The 15,086-nt window shown below is 39.7% G+C and overlaps 1 protein-coding gene across 14 annotated transcripts in view; it reads left to right on the forward strand.

The window, feature by feature from the left end:
• Window positions 1-15,086, forward strand: part of ZMYND8 (zinc finger MYND-type containing 8) — a 91,586-nt gene that overhangs the window by 58,618 nt on the left and 17,882 nt on the right. For 13 of the 14 annotated variants that reach the window (XR_013839625.1, XM_079978930.1, XM_079978931.1 and 10 more), the window contains 8 exons: window positions 1,473-1,560; window positions 2,087-2,142; window positions 2,422-2,499; window positions 3,917-4,032; window positions 5,580-6,061; window positions 10,898-11,032; window positions 11,844-11,996; window positions 12,373-12,870. Coding sequence is in view for 13 of the 14 variants with exons in the window: in XM_079978930.1 (XP_079835056.1) it covers window positions 1,473-1,560; window positions 2,087-2,142; window positions 2,422-2,499; window positions 3,917-4,032; window positions 5,580-6,061; window positions 10,898-11,032; window positions 11,844-11,996; window positions 12,373-12,870 (1,606 nt within the window). In the remaining variant the exon portion in view is untranslated. Of the gene's footprint in view, window positions 1-1,472; window positions 1,561-2,086; window positions 2,143-2,421; window positions 2,500-3,916; window positions 4,052-5,579; window positions 6,062-10,897; window positions 11,033-11,843; window positions 11,997-12,372; window positions 12,871-15,086 lie in introns of those variants that run through there. The other variant, XM_079978932.1, reaches the window with a different exon arrangement.

Raw genomic sequence — 15,086 nt, forward strand, 5'->3', positions numbered from 1 at the left:
TGTTACAACTTTTATCCTGTATTATATGCATACCATTTAGAGGTTTAGTGAATAAACAATATATAAATCCGTTTAAATAAATAAATATATCCAGATATAACTATTATTTCCCACAGCCTATAAGAGCCATGCTCTTTCTAGATGTATTCTCGCATGACAGCAAACCATGATTAATGGTTTGCTATGAATGCACAGATAGGTCTTCCTTCACCCTGCCTTGCTAGTATTTGAGTGAAACAACCACAATTTTTGTCTTAGTATTTATGTCTGAACCAGGGGCTGTGGTTTGTTTCACTCCCAACAGCTATGATTGATAAGCCAAGAAAAAATTTTTGCTTCAGATTGTGGTTTTGTTTGGGGGTTGCAATTGTTCCACTCCAATTTGTAGGTAATGCCAATCCAGGCACTGTGGTTCTTGCTCCCATTCTCTAGTACAGTGGTGTCCCGCAAGACAAACGCCTCGCAAGACGGAAAACCCGCTAGATGAAAGGGTTTTCCGTTTTGGAGGCGCTTCGCAAAACGAATTTCCCTATGGGCTTGCTTCGCAAAACGAAAATGTCTTGCGAGTTCCTGCAGGGTTTTTTCCCCTCCCCCCCCTTTTCCTAAGCCCTAAGCCGCTTATCAGCTGATCCGCTAAAAGCCGCTAAACCGCTAATAGCGCTAATCCGCTAAGCTGTCAATGGGCTTGTTTCGCAAGATGAAAAAACCGCTATACGAAGAGCCTCACGGAACGGATTAATTTCGTCTTGCGAGGCACCACTGTAAGGAGGAGTGAAGCAGGAGTGAACAGCTTGTCCATGGTGAACTGTTGTCATTATTTGTTTGTTTGTTTGTTTGTTTATCCATGTTAACCATGGCTTACTGTGACACATGGACACAACTTCTGTTTCTCCCATATCTGTCATGTGCCTCAACAGTTACAAACTATTAAGGTTAATTTGATGGAATTTAGGAGAATATGGCAGATTCTGGAAACAGGCATAAACGGCCCCGTTGTAGATGAATTTTCTCTATTTTTAAAATGGCTGCAAACTGCACTAGAATGTCCAGTTTACAAAATGTTGACAATTTTGAGGATGGCTTTCTTAACTATTAATACCAATTTTATTGCCAACATTTTAAAAATTGTGATCCTACTCCACCAATATTTTGTTGAGCTGTCTTCTACCTGATTTTGTATATGAAACAGAAATTACCTTAGCAGCAATTGTTTTGAGTATCTTGGGACTTCTAAAACTCTTAGTCATAGTATGCTATTTTGATATGCAAATAAATTACATTTGTGTCAAATTAGGGTAAAGTTGATTATGTCAACTAAGTTCTTGACTATGAACAAACTAAAACACTTTTGATAGTAATCTCACTTTTGGTAAAATCTAGGTACAGCTTTTCATTAATATGTATGGAATAAAATGTGAACTTAGTTTCTGGATTTTCAAATTCCAATACATTTTTTATATTTTCTTTTGCAGAATGTTAAAAAGAAGATGTATGGATGCACAGAAGCTTTTTTGGCTGATGCCAAATGGATTTTGCACAATTGCATTATTTACAATGGAGGTAAGTATGTGTAAGATGATAAACTGTATCATTTGATCATGAGGCCACATTATGGTAATGCCACAACAAATGGCAGGCGAAGCATCCATAAATAAGAACTTGAAATCTAAATAAGTTGAGGGATTTAAACTCCAAGAAAGAAGATATTTCTAGTTGATTTTTTCATACTGGCATGACTTAAAATATATGTTAAGTTGGTTTGCTTTGTATGAGACTAAGTTAAAAAATGTGGTTCTGAAATGCAGAATGCTAACACTAAAAGGGACTTCTATCCAATAATTACTATTTAAAGAGAGGATTCTTTCCAAAATGTTGTGGCCATGTTATGCCTGGGTTCAGGAAAGGATGAAAGCCTTATTTTTGCAAACCGTTCTTTGTTCTGTTAGTTTTCAATATACCAATAATTTCCCTTTAATAAATATTTTGAATACCAACCAATAGAAATATTTATTATAGATTGTAGTACAAATAACATGTCTTTACAATGGAGATTTTATTAGACATCTCTGCTTATCTGTTTCCTCAGGAAATCACAAATTAACACAAACAGCGAAAGTCATAATCAAAATCTGTGAGCATGAGGTATGTATTACTTAGTTAGCTTTCATACTGTATACATATTTTCACAGTAGTAAGTTCCAATGAGACTTGCTCTCACTTTAATCAGGATTGCAGCCTTAGTATGCTTAGTATGCTTAAATTTCAGAATTCTCAGACTGGCAGAATGTATTATTCTCTGCAGTAGAAAATTATGAATGACTGCTCTTCTTACTCTGGATTCCTTCTAATAGAACAGTTGGAATAATTAAAATTGAATAACACACTCCCAACTCCTACAGTAGCTGATGTTTCTCTTTACAGATGAATGAAATCGAAGTATGTCCAGAATGTTATTTAGCTGCTTGCCAAAAACGAGAGAATTGGTTTTGTGAGCCTTGTGTAAGTAAAATCTTTTTTTTAAGTCCACACTTAATCCAGTTTAAGTTTGGAGTTATTCTTTTGCTTCTTACTTTAAATCTGTAAGTGACCTAGAGAAATCTACTTTAGTTTATAAGTATGCATTTTTAAGCTACATTTGATGTGTAAATCCAAAAGTTGAATTTGTTCATGGTCCTCCTCCTCCTTGGCAGACCCAAGCACTCCAGCCTTTTGTGAAAAACGGAATTTTGCTAAAACATCCAGTCCTTAAAAATCAGTCTTCAGTTTTGCACTTGAGTTCAGTTTTAATTTATGTGAATTAAATGTCAAATATATGGTTTGATTGTCAATGTGCAAACTACTTCAGCAGGTAACAGAAACTTAATGTAGTGGCCAAGAGTACAAGCACAGTTCAAATTCTCAGCCACTGTCTCTTGTAGGGACTTCGGTAAGCAAGCAACCGAGAATCAAAAACAGCCATAAAGAAAAAGTTTTTGGGTTCCTAACAAATTTTGAGATAGGGCATTTCTTTCAGTACATATCTGCTTTGGTGAACTGAAAGAAATTTCCCCAAGCAGTCCTATTAAGAAGCATTGAAAGAAATTCATTTGTTAAATATGTTTTCTTGAAATGCATTGGGAAACCTAATCACCTGTACGGCTATCTTTCCCATTTTAACACCTTGACAAGCCCCTGGTCTCCGTCTCTTTAATTCTCCTGCCCTCTAATATGCAATACATGGATAATGGAAAAGCCTACTTTAAATGACTGTTGTAATAGAGACTGAAGTAAAGGCCTCAGTTCTGCGTTACATAGTCTGAAATAAATAATGGTTCACTGTACCTTCATTCTCATGTAACTCAAGCCAAACCTTGACTTAGCACAAACAAGTAGGCTCCTGAAACAGAGATCATACCTGCTTTACTCCTCTCCAGTCATTTTGCTGTTGTCCGGAGCTAAGCCATCGCTTTGCTCGGCATCTTGTCTGAATTCAGGCTTGTGGTTTAATGCTCTCCATACAAACCATGAGTGTTGTTCGTCTTGTTTTCATGGAGATTCAGCAAACCCCATTCCAAGCAACTTCCAGAAGTGATGCAAAACTTTCAATGTTGGGTGAGTTTTGCTAGCTATAGAAATAAAATAATTTCTAGGGCAAGCCTTCTGAATTCCCCTCACTACCACCACAAACAGGACTGAGATTTCAAGGAAAGGCAAGACAAGCATTTCTCTTCATAACATACAAAGAATGGGAAAACTTAAAACTGTTCAATTATCTGGACAAACACTACCCTTTCTGCATAAGGAAGCTACATTGCAATATCTGAAATATGCAATCCATATCATATCTTAAAGTATTGTCTTGCATGCCAATAATTAGAAAGTACTACATGTCTTTAAATAGTTTCTCACTGTGTGGTCTCTGTGCACTTTCCTCTAGAGCAATCCACACCCGTTGGTCTGGGCTAAGCTCAAAGGTTTCCCATTCTGGCCTGCTAAAGCACTGAGGGATAAAGACGGTCAAGTTGATGCTCGTTTCTTTGGTCAGCATGACAGGTGGGAGTTCAGTCAAAAGGTGGTTGAATGGTTCAATGACTCTTCTTTTTAAAATATATATCTATTACCACACAGTGGTTGCTATTGCATAGTTCACATGTTATTATTCTGCTTTGTAGTGCTTCATATTAGTAGCATGTATAGTACATTCCATTTCCCCATTAATTATCATATTTTTATGTCTCATACCAACTGGTTGCCACCATGGCAATGTAAGCTTACTAAACATATTTTGAATATGTAAAGTTAATCAAGATGTTGTTTTTGTATACACAACATCGAGGCAATGTTTTACTCCAGTAGCATTTACTCTCTGGGACATTATAAAGCCTATGCTAAATTTTGTGGCGGGGTAACGGATCATCATTAGATCAAACTATGTTTTTCTGCCTTATACACATTATGTAGTTACTCTAACATTTTAGCATCACTGTAATGTTGTTAATAGAGGGGGGGGTCACAAAAAAGCAACTTCGTAACATATAAACTTGAAAGACAAATATGTTGATGCTCCATGAGAATTTGTGTGATGTGGGGGCTCAGCCTTCATTTCCCCTTGAAACTGGAGCATAAAATTGATGGTGTGTGAATGGTGGAAGCAGCTGCTAAACTGAGTGCTTCAGCACTACAGAGCAAAGTTTCAAGGATGGCTATATTAGAACCCCTAAATTTGAAAAGACAGGTAGGGATACATGTTACATTGAGGAGAGTTACTTTTCCCCATTGCTTTCATTGAACCTGGGTGGGGACCCTGGCTTCCCCAATGACACATTTTCACCCACCAACTATTTATCATGCTCTATACCTGCAGAAATGCTTTGTGTATGTGCTACTCTCTCAGAAGGAGGTATGGCAACATTCTTTCAAAAAAGAAAGTAATACTATTAGTATTTTACTGTGTACCTGGGGAATCCCCCCACCCTCCACCCCACAAAAGCATGCAGGAATTCCTACACTTCCTGTAGATGCCTGCTCTCACTGCCCTTTTGGTTACCATGGGGCCACCAAGTTTGCCAGTCAAAGAACTGATTGTGTGATAGTGTGGTATTCATGGTCTGTCATATGAACAGGTCTTAACAATCTAGTCCTACAACGTCATGTAAGTGCTTGTGGTGAGGTGTTTAATAAGTACAGTATATTAGTGCAGCGTTGCAAAAGACATGCCAACACTACAGGAAAATTACAGCCTGCTGGATAATAATTTCCTGGTTAATTGTGACTGAAAGTTCAGTGAGAAAGTGTTTTGAATGGCTCAGTGTCCCCTTTTTTGATTCTGTCAAATGTTGAATTTACTTAATCAAATTGTTTTGAAAGCAAAACATACACCTGGAATGGTTTTGTCTCAACTGCAGTATGTATTGCATAGACTGGAAGTATCCTTAAGTTTGTCCTAAATGAAGGTTTCAATCTCAAACACGCATAATTTTATGTAATTCATTCATAGGATTGTTATTCACATTCTAAACATACTTGAAGGTAAGACTTAGACACAATCTACATGAAATGTAATGTCATGTCCCCTCATTATTTTACTGTCTTGTATGCAGGGCCTGGGTTCCAGTAAATAATTGCTACCTCATGTCTAAAGAAATTCCTTTTTCCGTGAAAAAGACTAAAAGCATATTCAACAGTGCAATGCAAGAGATGGAGGTTTATGTGGAGAATATTCGCAGAAAGTTTGGAGTATTTAATTATGCACCTTTCCGGACACCATATACTCCCAACAACCAATACCAAATGTTGTTAGACCCTTCAAATCCTGGTGCTGGAACTGCTAAGACTGACAAACAAGAGAAAATTAAACTTAACTTTGATATGACAGCATCACCCAAGATTTTAATGAGCAAACCAATGCTGAGTACCAGTACTGGGCGAAGGATTTCCTTAACTGACATGCCACGTTCCCCAATGAGTACAAATTCATCTGTTCATACGGGATCTGATGTTGAACAGGATGCAGAGAAAAAGGCAACCTCCAGTCACTTTAGCGCAAGTGAAGAGTCCATGGACTTTATTGATAAGAATACAGGTAAGGAGGGCAGGGGGAAAAAGATGCTTCTTCAATGGCTATATTCAAACTTTATCATCATGCAGAACAAGGAAGGTCAGAAAACTGGAAGGAAATAATCTGGTGTTCATTATCAAAATACTTGTAGGAGGTATTGTTGGACTCAGGTGCAGCTCTGCTCCTAAGCATCTGCACAGCTACCTTGGGAATAATTAAAAGATTGGGTCAAAGCCAGGAAGGTTGTTGCCCATGCTAATAGCAGAGGATTTGTGTTAACTTCAAGGTGGGTCAAAGGCACCTGGGAAGAGTATCATTTAGGAAAGAATCCAGAGCAGTTGTTCAACAAAGGATGTCAGGTCAGACTGGCATTGCACTGGAGAACTAAGAACCAGGGAGGTGGGGCATGATCTGAGCATCTGGATCAGCAGGAACAGGTAGAAATGTGTTTCTGATACTTCGATGTGTTGATGGGATGAAAAGAAGGATGCTTTTTTTGGTCCAGAGGGTCAGGTTTTCATACTACCTTCTCTAGGTGCAATGGGGAATATGATGTCTTGGTGTCTCCTTGGATAGGAGCTATTGTTTAAAGTTACTGGAAGTGTCATTGCAAGGAACACATCAGTGGGACTGTGTAACTTTGGGAGGGGGTGTCTGCCCCAGTATCAGCAGTGGTTTGCAAGGAAGGCACCTACAATTCACAGAATACTGAATTTTGAAAGGTAGTGCAGAGTGACAAGTTAGGGACTAGAATACAAAGACCATTTTGCCATGGTGTTCTTTTATTTTTAGCCAGCTTTTAAAAATCTCTTCTAGAATTTAGCTTTACATGCTTACCATTAAGAGGCAAGGAAGCAACAATATCTAGCACTATAAGCTATAAAAAAAAATTGCAAAAATAGATTGTGTATAACGCAAGTTGTTTACAGACTCTTCATTTACCCCCCAGGGCTTTTTATGTGTAGTGTCAGTATAGTACTTTACCAAAAAGCTGTATTAGATCCAATATTGGTATTCTAATTTGTTCATTCATGAATGTCTTCTCTCTTCATTAGGCATGGCTGAATTTTCTATTTGTTATGTTAATAACATCAGGAAGTTTTCTTAACATTTACTATTGTGCTAGGCTCTTGCATATTTGCTTAATTCTTTGCAAGAGTGACTGCTTTCCATTTTTAAAATATTACACAACTTCTTTTCATTTGAACATATAACATGAAGAATCTTGCTCTGCATTTAAAATTTGAATTGGAGGAGAATCAGATAATTTTTGAAGTTTATGATCATCTTCCTTTTTGGAATGTAGACCAAGTACCCAGTAATCTCTAATCTGCTGCCACCACCTACCAAGTTATAGAGAGCAATAGGAATCTTCCTTTATTTGCTTAATTGTGCACATTAAAGTAAGCCTAAGGGGGAAATATATTATTTCTAGAATCAACCTAGACCAGAACACATAGATACATTTAAGAACCAGTAAACTTTATAAAATAAACAAGAAAAAATAGTTACTTAGTTATGAATAACATGTATTACTTCTAAATCCCTTTTTCAATATCTACCCTAACTGCCAGCCTTTCACCTATGCCTTTCCTCTCTGATCTTACCTGCTCACCATATTCTCTTAACTGTCCTTTCTCAGAACTCCTTCACTTGTAACTCACTCGGATTCCTGCTATCACTCATCTTTCCACTCATTACTCTATTACAGAAACACTCTGAACTTGAGATCTTTACCTGGGGAGAAAATTATCTTGGACTTGGTATTGTGCAGTGTATCGGTGGCATGCATTTTCAAACATAAGGGCACGCCTGGCTTTTAATTGATTCATATATTAGGTATACTATGATGCACTGGACAAAATGGAATTTTGAGCCTGAATGTGCCATTATTTGTTCTGGTAATGAAATCCGGGTTCTGGAAAGACATATTTTAGGCAGCAGTCCAAACCTCCGTAACTCTAGGATGAGGAGGCATCCCTCTACTTGCTTCTGCTGGCTCAACCAGTCTCCTGAAGAGGGACACTTGTGCTATTCTTGCCACCAACAGGGGTTGCACCTGATCTGTTGCCCTCCCCACCTTCTGCCACCATTGTAAGTGGGTGGGTTGCAGATACGTTGGAACTTCCAGAGAGCTGCAGCAGCAGGTTTGGATTGCAGTCTTAATGCTTTAAAATAGTCTCTTGCTCTGTGTTTGTGAGGCTTATGAAGGAAATTTGGGTTTGCCTCCAATTTTCAAGTTCCATGGACATTCAGTTCCCACTAACTCATCCTCACTATTTCATATAAAGGGAAGAAAACAGGTGCAGATATTTCTATTGATGTGTATTCAGGACTGTGACCTGAAAGAATACAAACTTGGACCTGCAACACACTGCAAAATTTTGTCCTTCCACATAAAAGAAGCTCCTGCTCGGGTTCCAGCCAGCCATTCTCTCCAAACGCATTTCTCCCTTCTCTCCCAGCCCATTGTTCCATTTTTCTTTTTCAGATGTGATTCTTTATTCTATAAGTACTAAGCATGCTCAGTCCTCATTGGACTATTCATTTTGTTGCCACTTTAGTTTGCTTTTTTAAAAAAAAATACTTCTTCAGAGCATGGCATTCTTCCAAGCATGCTGATATCTCCTTGCTTCTCTGTGACCCTGTTTTGGCTACAGTCTTGTTGCTATTCTCCACCCGAGTTTGCTATTAGAAGAAGTGATGACATGAAGCATCTTAAATTTGAAGGCTAAATAGTATAATGAAAGATTTCTCTGCTTTGCAAATATTAATCTAGGGTTCTTTGGCTTAACTTGCTGGCAAAGGAGCATGTTAGAATTTGATAAATACTTGTTTGCAAGACATTCAATTTAAACTATCTTAATAAGTAAGTAAGCAAGCAAGCTAGCAAGCTGTAAAGCCTGTAGAGAAGCTCAGTCATGTTTCAAAATAGTTCATTTTGATTTAGCAAGTTGGAACAGTCTTGAGAATAATATGGTATAGGAAATCCACATACAGGTGAAATTTACCAGAATCTAAGGTGGGCAGAGATAAATGGGGAAGTAGTCCTAAAACTGGGTATTTCCTTTCCAAAGTGAAAGCTGGTAAGTTGATGGTATCTGAAAGCATTCCAAACTAATTACCGTATTTTTCGCTCTATAACACGCACCTGACCATAACACGCACATCGTTTTTAGAGGAGGAAAACAAGGGAAAAAACATTCTGAATGAAACAGTGGATGTATCATTTTTGTGCTTCATGCTGTGGCCACAGACATGTGATTTGATGGTGAATTTGGGGTGACCCAATGCAAAAATCCTGAGAATCCCTGTGGATCCATGCTTTGTAACCACGTTTTTGCACCATTGCAGCCCCAGGCAACAGTGGGTGTGTGGTTTTTGGGGGGCAGGCTGTAGCCATGGACATGTTATGTGATCTGATGGTGAATTTGGGCTGACCCAATGCAAAGATCCTGAGGATCCATGTAGATCCATTCTTTTTAACCACGTTTTTGCACCATTGCAGCCCCAGGCAACAGTGGGTGCGTGATTTTGGGGGGGCAGGCTGTAACCATGGACATGCTATGTGATCTGATGGTGAATTTGGGGGGACTGAATGCAAAGATCCTGAGGATCCATGTGGATCCATGCTTTTTAACCACGTTTTTGCACCATTGCAGCCCCAGGCAACAGTGGGTGTGTGGTTTTTGGGGGGGCAGGCTGTAGCCATGGACATGCTATGTGATCTGATGGTGAATTTGGGCTGACCCAATGCAAAGATCCTGAGGATCCATGTGGATCCATGCTTTTTAACCACATTTTAAGTGGGGAGGGAAGGAAAAACACAGAAGGGACAAGGAGCAGGAGAGGGGTGTGCAGAGAAGCAGCTGGCTAAGAATGCAGGAGAGGGGTAGGGAGGAAAGGAAGGCAAAAGTTTTCTCTCACCTACCCACCCAAGCCAGCCAGCTCGCGCTCTCTCTCTCTTCCCTCCTGCATGTTTGCAGCTTTCCCCTCTGCTTGCCTGGAGGGGAGGGGCTTTCCCTGCTCTTTGTTCCGTTTCAGCAAACACAGCAAGGAAACAGAGGTGGATGGGCAGTAAGACCCTGAGGCAGAGTGCCGGAAAGCAGCCGCTTCCTCTTTTCAGGTTTCCCTTCTAGGAGACTCATGATTTGATTTTTGCCTGCTTTTTTTTGCCTCCCCTCGCACCAATTGGCTCCAGGGACCACACATTCGCTCAATAACACGCACAGACATTTCCCCTTCCTTTTTAGGAGAAAAAACCTGCGTGTTATAGAAGGAAAAATACGGTAGTTATCTATGTTAATCAACACATCATTGGTATAATTAATCTTCTTACTTGACATAATAAAAGAGAATTTTACTCTCAGTTGAAATTGTTTAAATAAATTCACATTTTTTGCACTCTTTTTATTCCAGTGCAGCTACTTAATAAGGGCCCTCATATTTTCCAATGCTTATGTTGTGGAAGGATTAGGGATGAATCAAGCAGCCTCCTGCTTTCCTGTTTCATTTCATTTTCACTGGCACTCCTGTCCCGTCCTACTGACTTTTCTGAAAGAACATGCAAAGTCTGCATTTAATTAGTACACATTTTGTATAAAATAAACATTTCCAGTGTATTTTCTCATAAAATGTATTTTTAATGTAAAATACTGATTTTTTGTGCTCTTTGCACACCTAATCTGCAATGCAAAATCCAGTAAGTGCAAACCACAACCTGGGTGGGGGGTGGGTTCCTGTTCAAAGCAAAAATGCTACAAATCCCACAGAGTGGACCCAAGACCTTGGTCATACTTGAATAAGGGGTTTCAGTCATATTTTGAAATGGCAGTTATGTCAATTGTCTACTTTTGTTAGCTTCTCCAGCACCAACAAGGACAGGCCAAGCAGGGAGCTTATCTGGCAGCCCCAAACCTTTCTCTCCTCAAGTCTCAACGCCTGCTAAACAGGAAAGAACATCCACTCCAGGAAGCATTCTGAATCTTAATCTTGGTGAGTTAAAATTGTCAGTACCAACTTTCATTTTATCAATGCTATTTGCTATATGAGAAGTTTCAAGGTGATTCTATGAGTGCAGAATCATAAATGTGGACAGGTACACTTCAATTTCATTCAATTGAAGGATATTTTAAATGCTTTAAAAATATATGGGAAAGTACATAGTTAAGCAGATACAGGATTCTGAGAACTAAATGATATTTGCTTACCTGCTCTGCTACCAAAAACCATAGTTCTTTATTCTTGTATAAAACTAAATATTTCTGACAAAATCCTCTGGTCCTTGGATACCATTGGTTTTCCCAATCAGCCTCACTTCAGAAAAGCCCCCTGGCATATTTGGGCAATTTGTATAACTTTGATGGATAGGTTTTGTGAGAGCACTGACTAGGGCTTGACAAAGCATTATGCTAAGTATGCGAGAGTATAAGGTTTTCACATCAGCATAATCAAGGATCAGAGCTGGACTCTTAATTCTCACTCAGTACAGCTTTGATTATAGAAGGAGTTTATACTCAATTGTACTCCTTGACTGCAAACCTTCACATCAACTTCAGTGAAAATTAAATCTGAAATTGAAATCTGATCAATTTCTGTGAAATTTAAGCAGCCTAATTGTTTCTGGGATTGCAGACATGCTTCCAAATAGTCGTTCAGCATTTATTTTGAAATGTAATATATGTTGTAAATATTACCAAGTATTAATACTGAATGTGGACTGATTGAATTAGGTTTTTTCCTTGACATAAACAATTTCTGTTTAAGCTGTGTTACGTAATGAAAACACTTTTATTTAATATTCTAGATCGTAGTAAAGCTGAGATGGATCTGAAAGAGTTGAGTGAATCAGTCCAGCAGCAATCCACACCTGCGCCACTGATTTCCCCAAAGCGGCAAATTCGCAGCAGGTTCCAGCTTAATCTTGACAAGACAATAGAGAGCTGTAAAGCACAGTTAGGTATGCACATGGTAATATCAAATTTGCATTGAAGGCATTAGAGTTGAAACATTGTTCATTTTAACATAAATGAGGGGAAATCTTAAATATGGTGTGTTGTCCATTGTGCAGAGAGTTTGGCTTGCATCTTAGCAAACCAGGCTTCAAATCTTCTTTATTTGGGGAGGCAAATGAACCTTGCTTGCAAAACTACTACTTGAACAACCTACTTCACAGAATTATTATAAGCATGGTATATAATTAGTCTGTTACAATGTATGTGTGCTCATTATTTTATATCTATGGCTTAATTCTTAAGTTTTATAAGCCTCAATAATTGTAAAGACGTGTGTGGTAGAAATATATGAATAAATAAATAGTCTTCTTTTATTCTTAGGGATCAATGAAATATCTGAAGATGTTGCAGTAGAACATAGCGACTCAGAGGACTCTGAAAAGTCAGATTCTAGTGATAGTGAATATATCAGTGATGATGAACAGAAATCCAAGAACGATCAGGAAGAAGAAGAAAAAGAAGGTGCAAGAAGTGACAAAGAATCCTTGGCCATGAAAAAAAAACCAAAACCACCAACGCCAACTGAAGAAAAAGAAGAAATTAAAAGTACAGTCTCAGAAGTGGAGAAAACAGATACCCCTGTCAAAGAAAAGGCAAATGTAGACTCTGATAAAGAAGTTTCTGAAAAGGGGAAAAGTTTGTCACATCCAACAAAAGAGAAGTTGAAAGGTAAAGATGAGACTGACTCACCAACAGTACATCTTGGTCTGGACTCTGACTCAGAAAGTGAACTTGTTATTGACCTAGGTGAAGATCAGTGTGGGCGTGAGGGACGCAAAAATAAAAAAGAACCCAAGGAATCTCCTCCTAAGCAAGAAGGTAAAAAAATATACTTTTTCCTGTTATGCGTATTGGCAATCTAAGATTAAGCACTTTGCTGTCTGTGGTGTTCAGTCCCAGAAATCCTGATACCTTATGTGGTGTGTGTGTGTGTGTGTGTGTGTGTGAACATGTGCTTCTAGAATGGGGTGGAAATAATTTTATTTTCCTTAAAAATCTAACAGTGCAGCTATTTTGAGGATTACTTCTCAAATAATATTTGCTCAATGTTGTCAAACATGCACATATAGATATCGATTTTGAAACCTTTATTGCACAAGGTTCAAATGCTGTCTTTGTATTTTCTCACTGTTTGAGCATTGAGGAAATACCGTATTTTTCGCCCTATAGGACGCACTTTTCCCCCCTCCAAAAATGAAGGGGAAATGTGTGTGCGCCCTATGGGGCGAATGCAGGCTTTCGCTGAAGCCTGGAGAGCGAGAGGGATCGGTGCGCACCGACCCCTCTTGCTCTCCAGGCTTCAGGAAGCTATCCCCCCAGCCCGGCAAGCTCCCAGAGCGATGCCAAAGCTGCGCGCAGCTTCGCCATCGCTCTGGGACCCGTTCTGGGGGCTGGGATCGGGGGAAGCTCTGGCTTCCCCTACCCTCAGCCGCGCAAGCTCCCAGAGCGATGCCGAAGGTGCGTGCACCTTCGCCATCGCTCTCCGACCCGTTCTGGGGGCTGGGGGCGGGGGAAGCTTGGGCTTCCCCCACCCCAGCCCCGTGCCTGGGGGGGGGGAAAATAAAAAATGTTTCCTTTATTTCCCACCCCCCCAAAAAAAAATCTAGGTGCGTCCTATGGGCCGGTGCATCCTATAGGGCGAAAAATACAGTACTTGTGCTTACAGTAAAAGCAGAAAGGGATCAAAGGACCACAAAGCCCCACTGCAGGACCATTAACAAATCAGCTTCTAACCCATGAATATAGCTCATGCATTCCACAAGGTGCCAGAAATAGAGGCCTGCAAAGCGAATTGTTCTGCATGTTAAAATGAGCCTAGCCATACTAACACAGGCGAACAGCATGTTTAGGTTTAGAAGACTGTGATCAGTCTGATTTCAACATAAGATACTGATGTGCTTTTCTCTAAAAGTCTCTAAAAGAAGTCTAGAGTTGAAAGGGATCCCAAGGATCATCTAGTCCAATCCCCTGTAATGCAGCCATCTCAGCTAAAGCATCCATGACAGGTGGCCATCCAACCTCTGCTTAAAAACCTCCAGTGAATGAGAGTCCACCACCTTCCAAGGGAGTCCATTCCACTGTCAAACAGCTCTTACTATGAGAAAGTTCCTTCTCAACAAATATTTTGAAGAATAAGGTTAGAATTATCAGAGTTTTGAATATTTTAAAATAATCAAAGTAGACTGTTTCAGTTGCATGCACAGACATGTGATGAGTGCTGCTGGAATGAATAGGGCTAGGGATGCACAACTGAGTCCTAAACTGCAGCCCAGGAAGCAGGGCTGTTAGGGGCAGTTCACGCAGCCGCAAATGGGAAATGGGTGTGCATAGTGGGGAAGCAGCCCACCCCCATGTACCACTGTATGCACTGTGTGTACTTTGAATATACCTGAAGTCATCCCACTGTGCTGTACAGAGCCAGGTGGCCCTCTAGGGTGCTTCTACAACTGCGGGGGGGCAAGGGTGAGGAAGGAGAGATGAAGGAATCACCCTGCTGAAAAAAGCAAGGCATTAGTATACAGTGGTACCTCCGCTTGCGGACGGGATCCGTTCCAGAGGTCCGGTCGGATCCCAAAGTTTCTGCAACCTGAGGACCACTTCTGTGCATGCGTGCGCAGCGAAACCCGGTAAAATACTTCTGGGTTTGCCACATGCATCCAAAATTTACATAACCAGAGGATTATGTAAATGGAGGTTCAACTGTATCTTCCAAAAATGTATCTTTGCTACAGTGGCTTGAAAACATGCAGCTGTACTATAGATTGCACTAGCTTTTGTCATTATGTACAGAGTATTAGTATCTTGCCACTCTTCAGATGTTGGACTCCCATAAGCCCCTACCAGTCTGGTCAATGGTCTTGGATGATGGGAGTTTAAGTTCAACAACATCTGGAGGGACCATGATCTGTATTCTGCAATGCTCAGGTAGATAGAAAGGTTAGAAACACTTCAAGAAGTTTTTTGTTTTTTTTTGAGATTATTTCAAACCTTTCGGTATTTAATGTGAGAGAGGGAGAGTTGAATTTGTGTCACTG

This window comes from Podarcis cretensis, assembly GCF_951804945.1.
Source record: "Podarcis cretensis genome assembly, chromosome: 6".
Classification (NCBI taxonomy): Eukaryota; Metazoa; Chordata; class Lepidosauria; order Squamata; family Lacertidae; genus Podarcis; species Podarcis cretensis.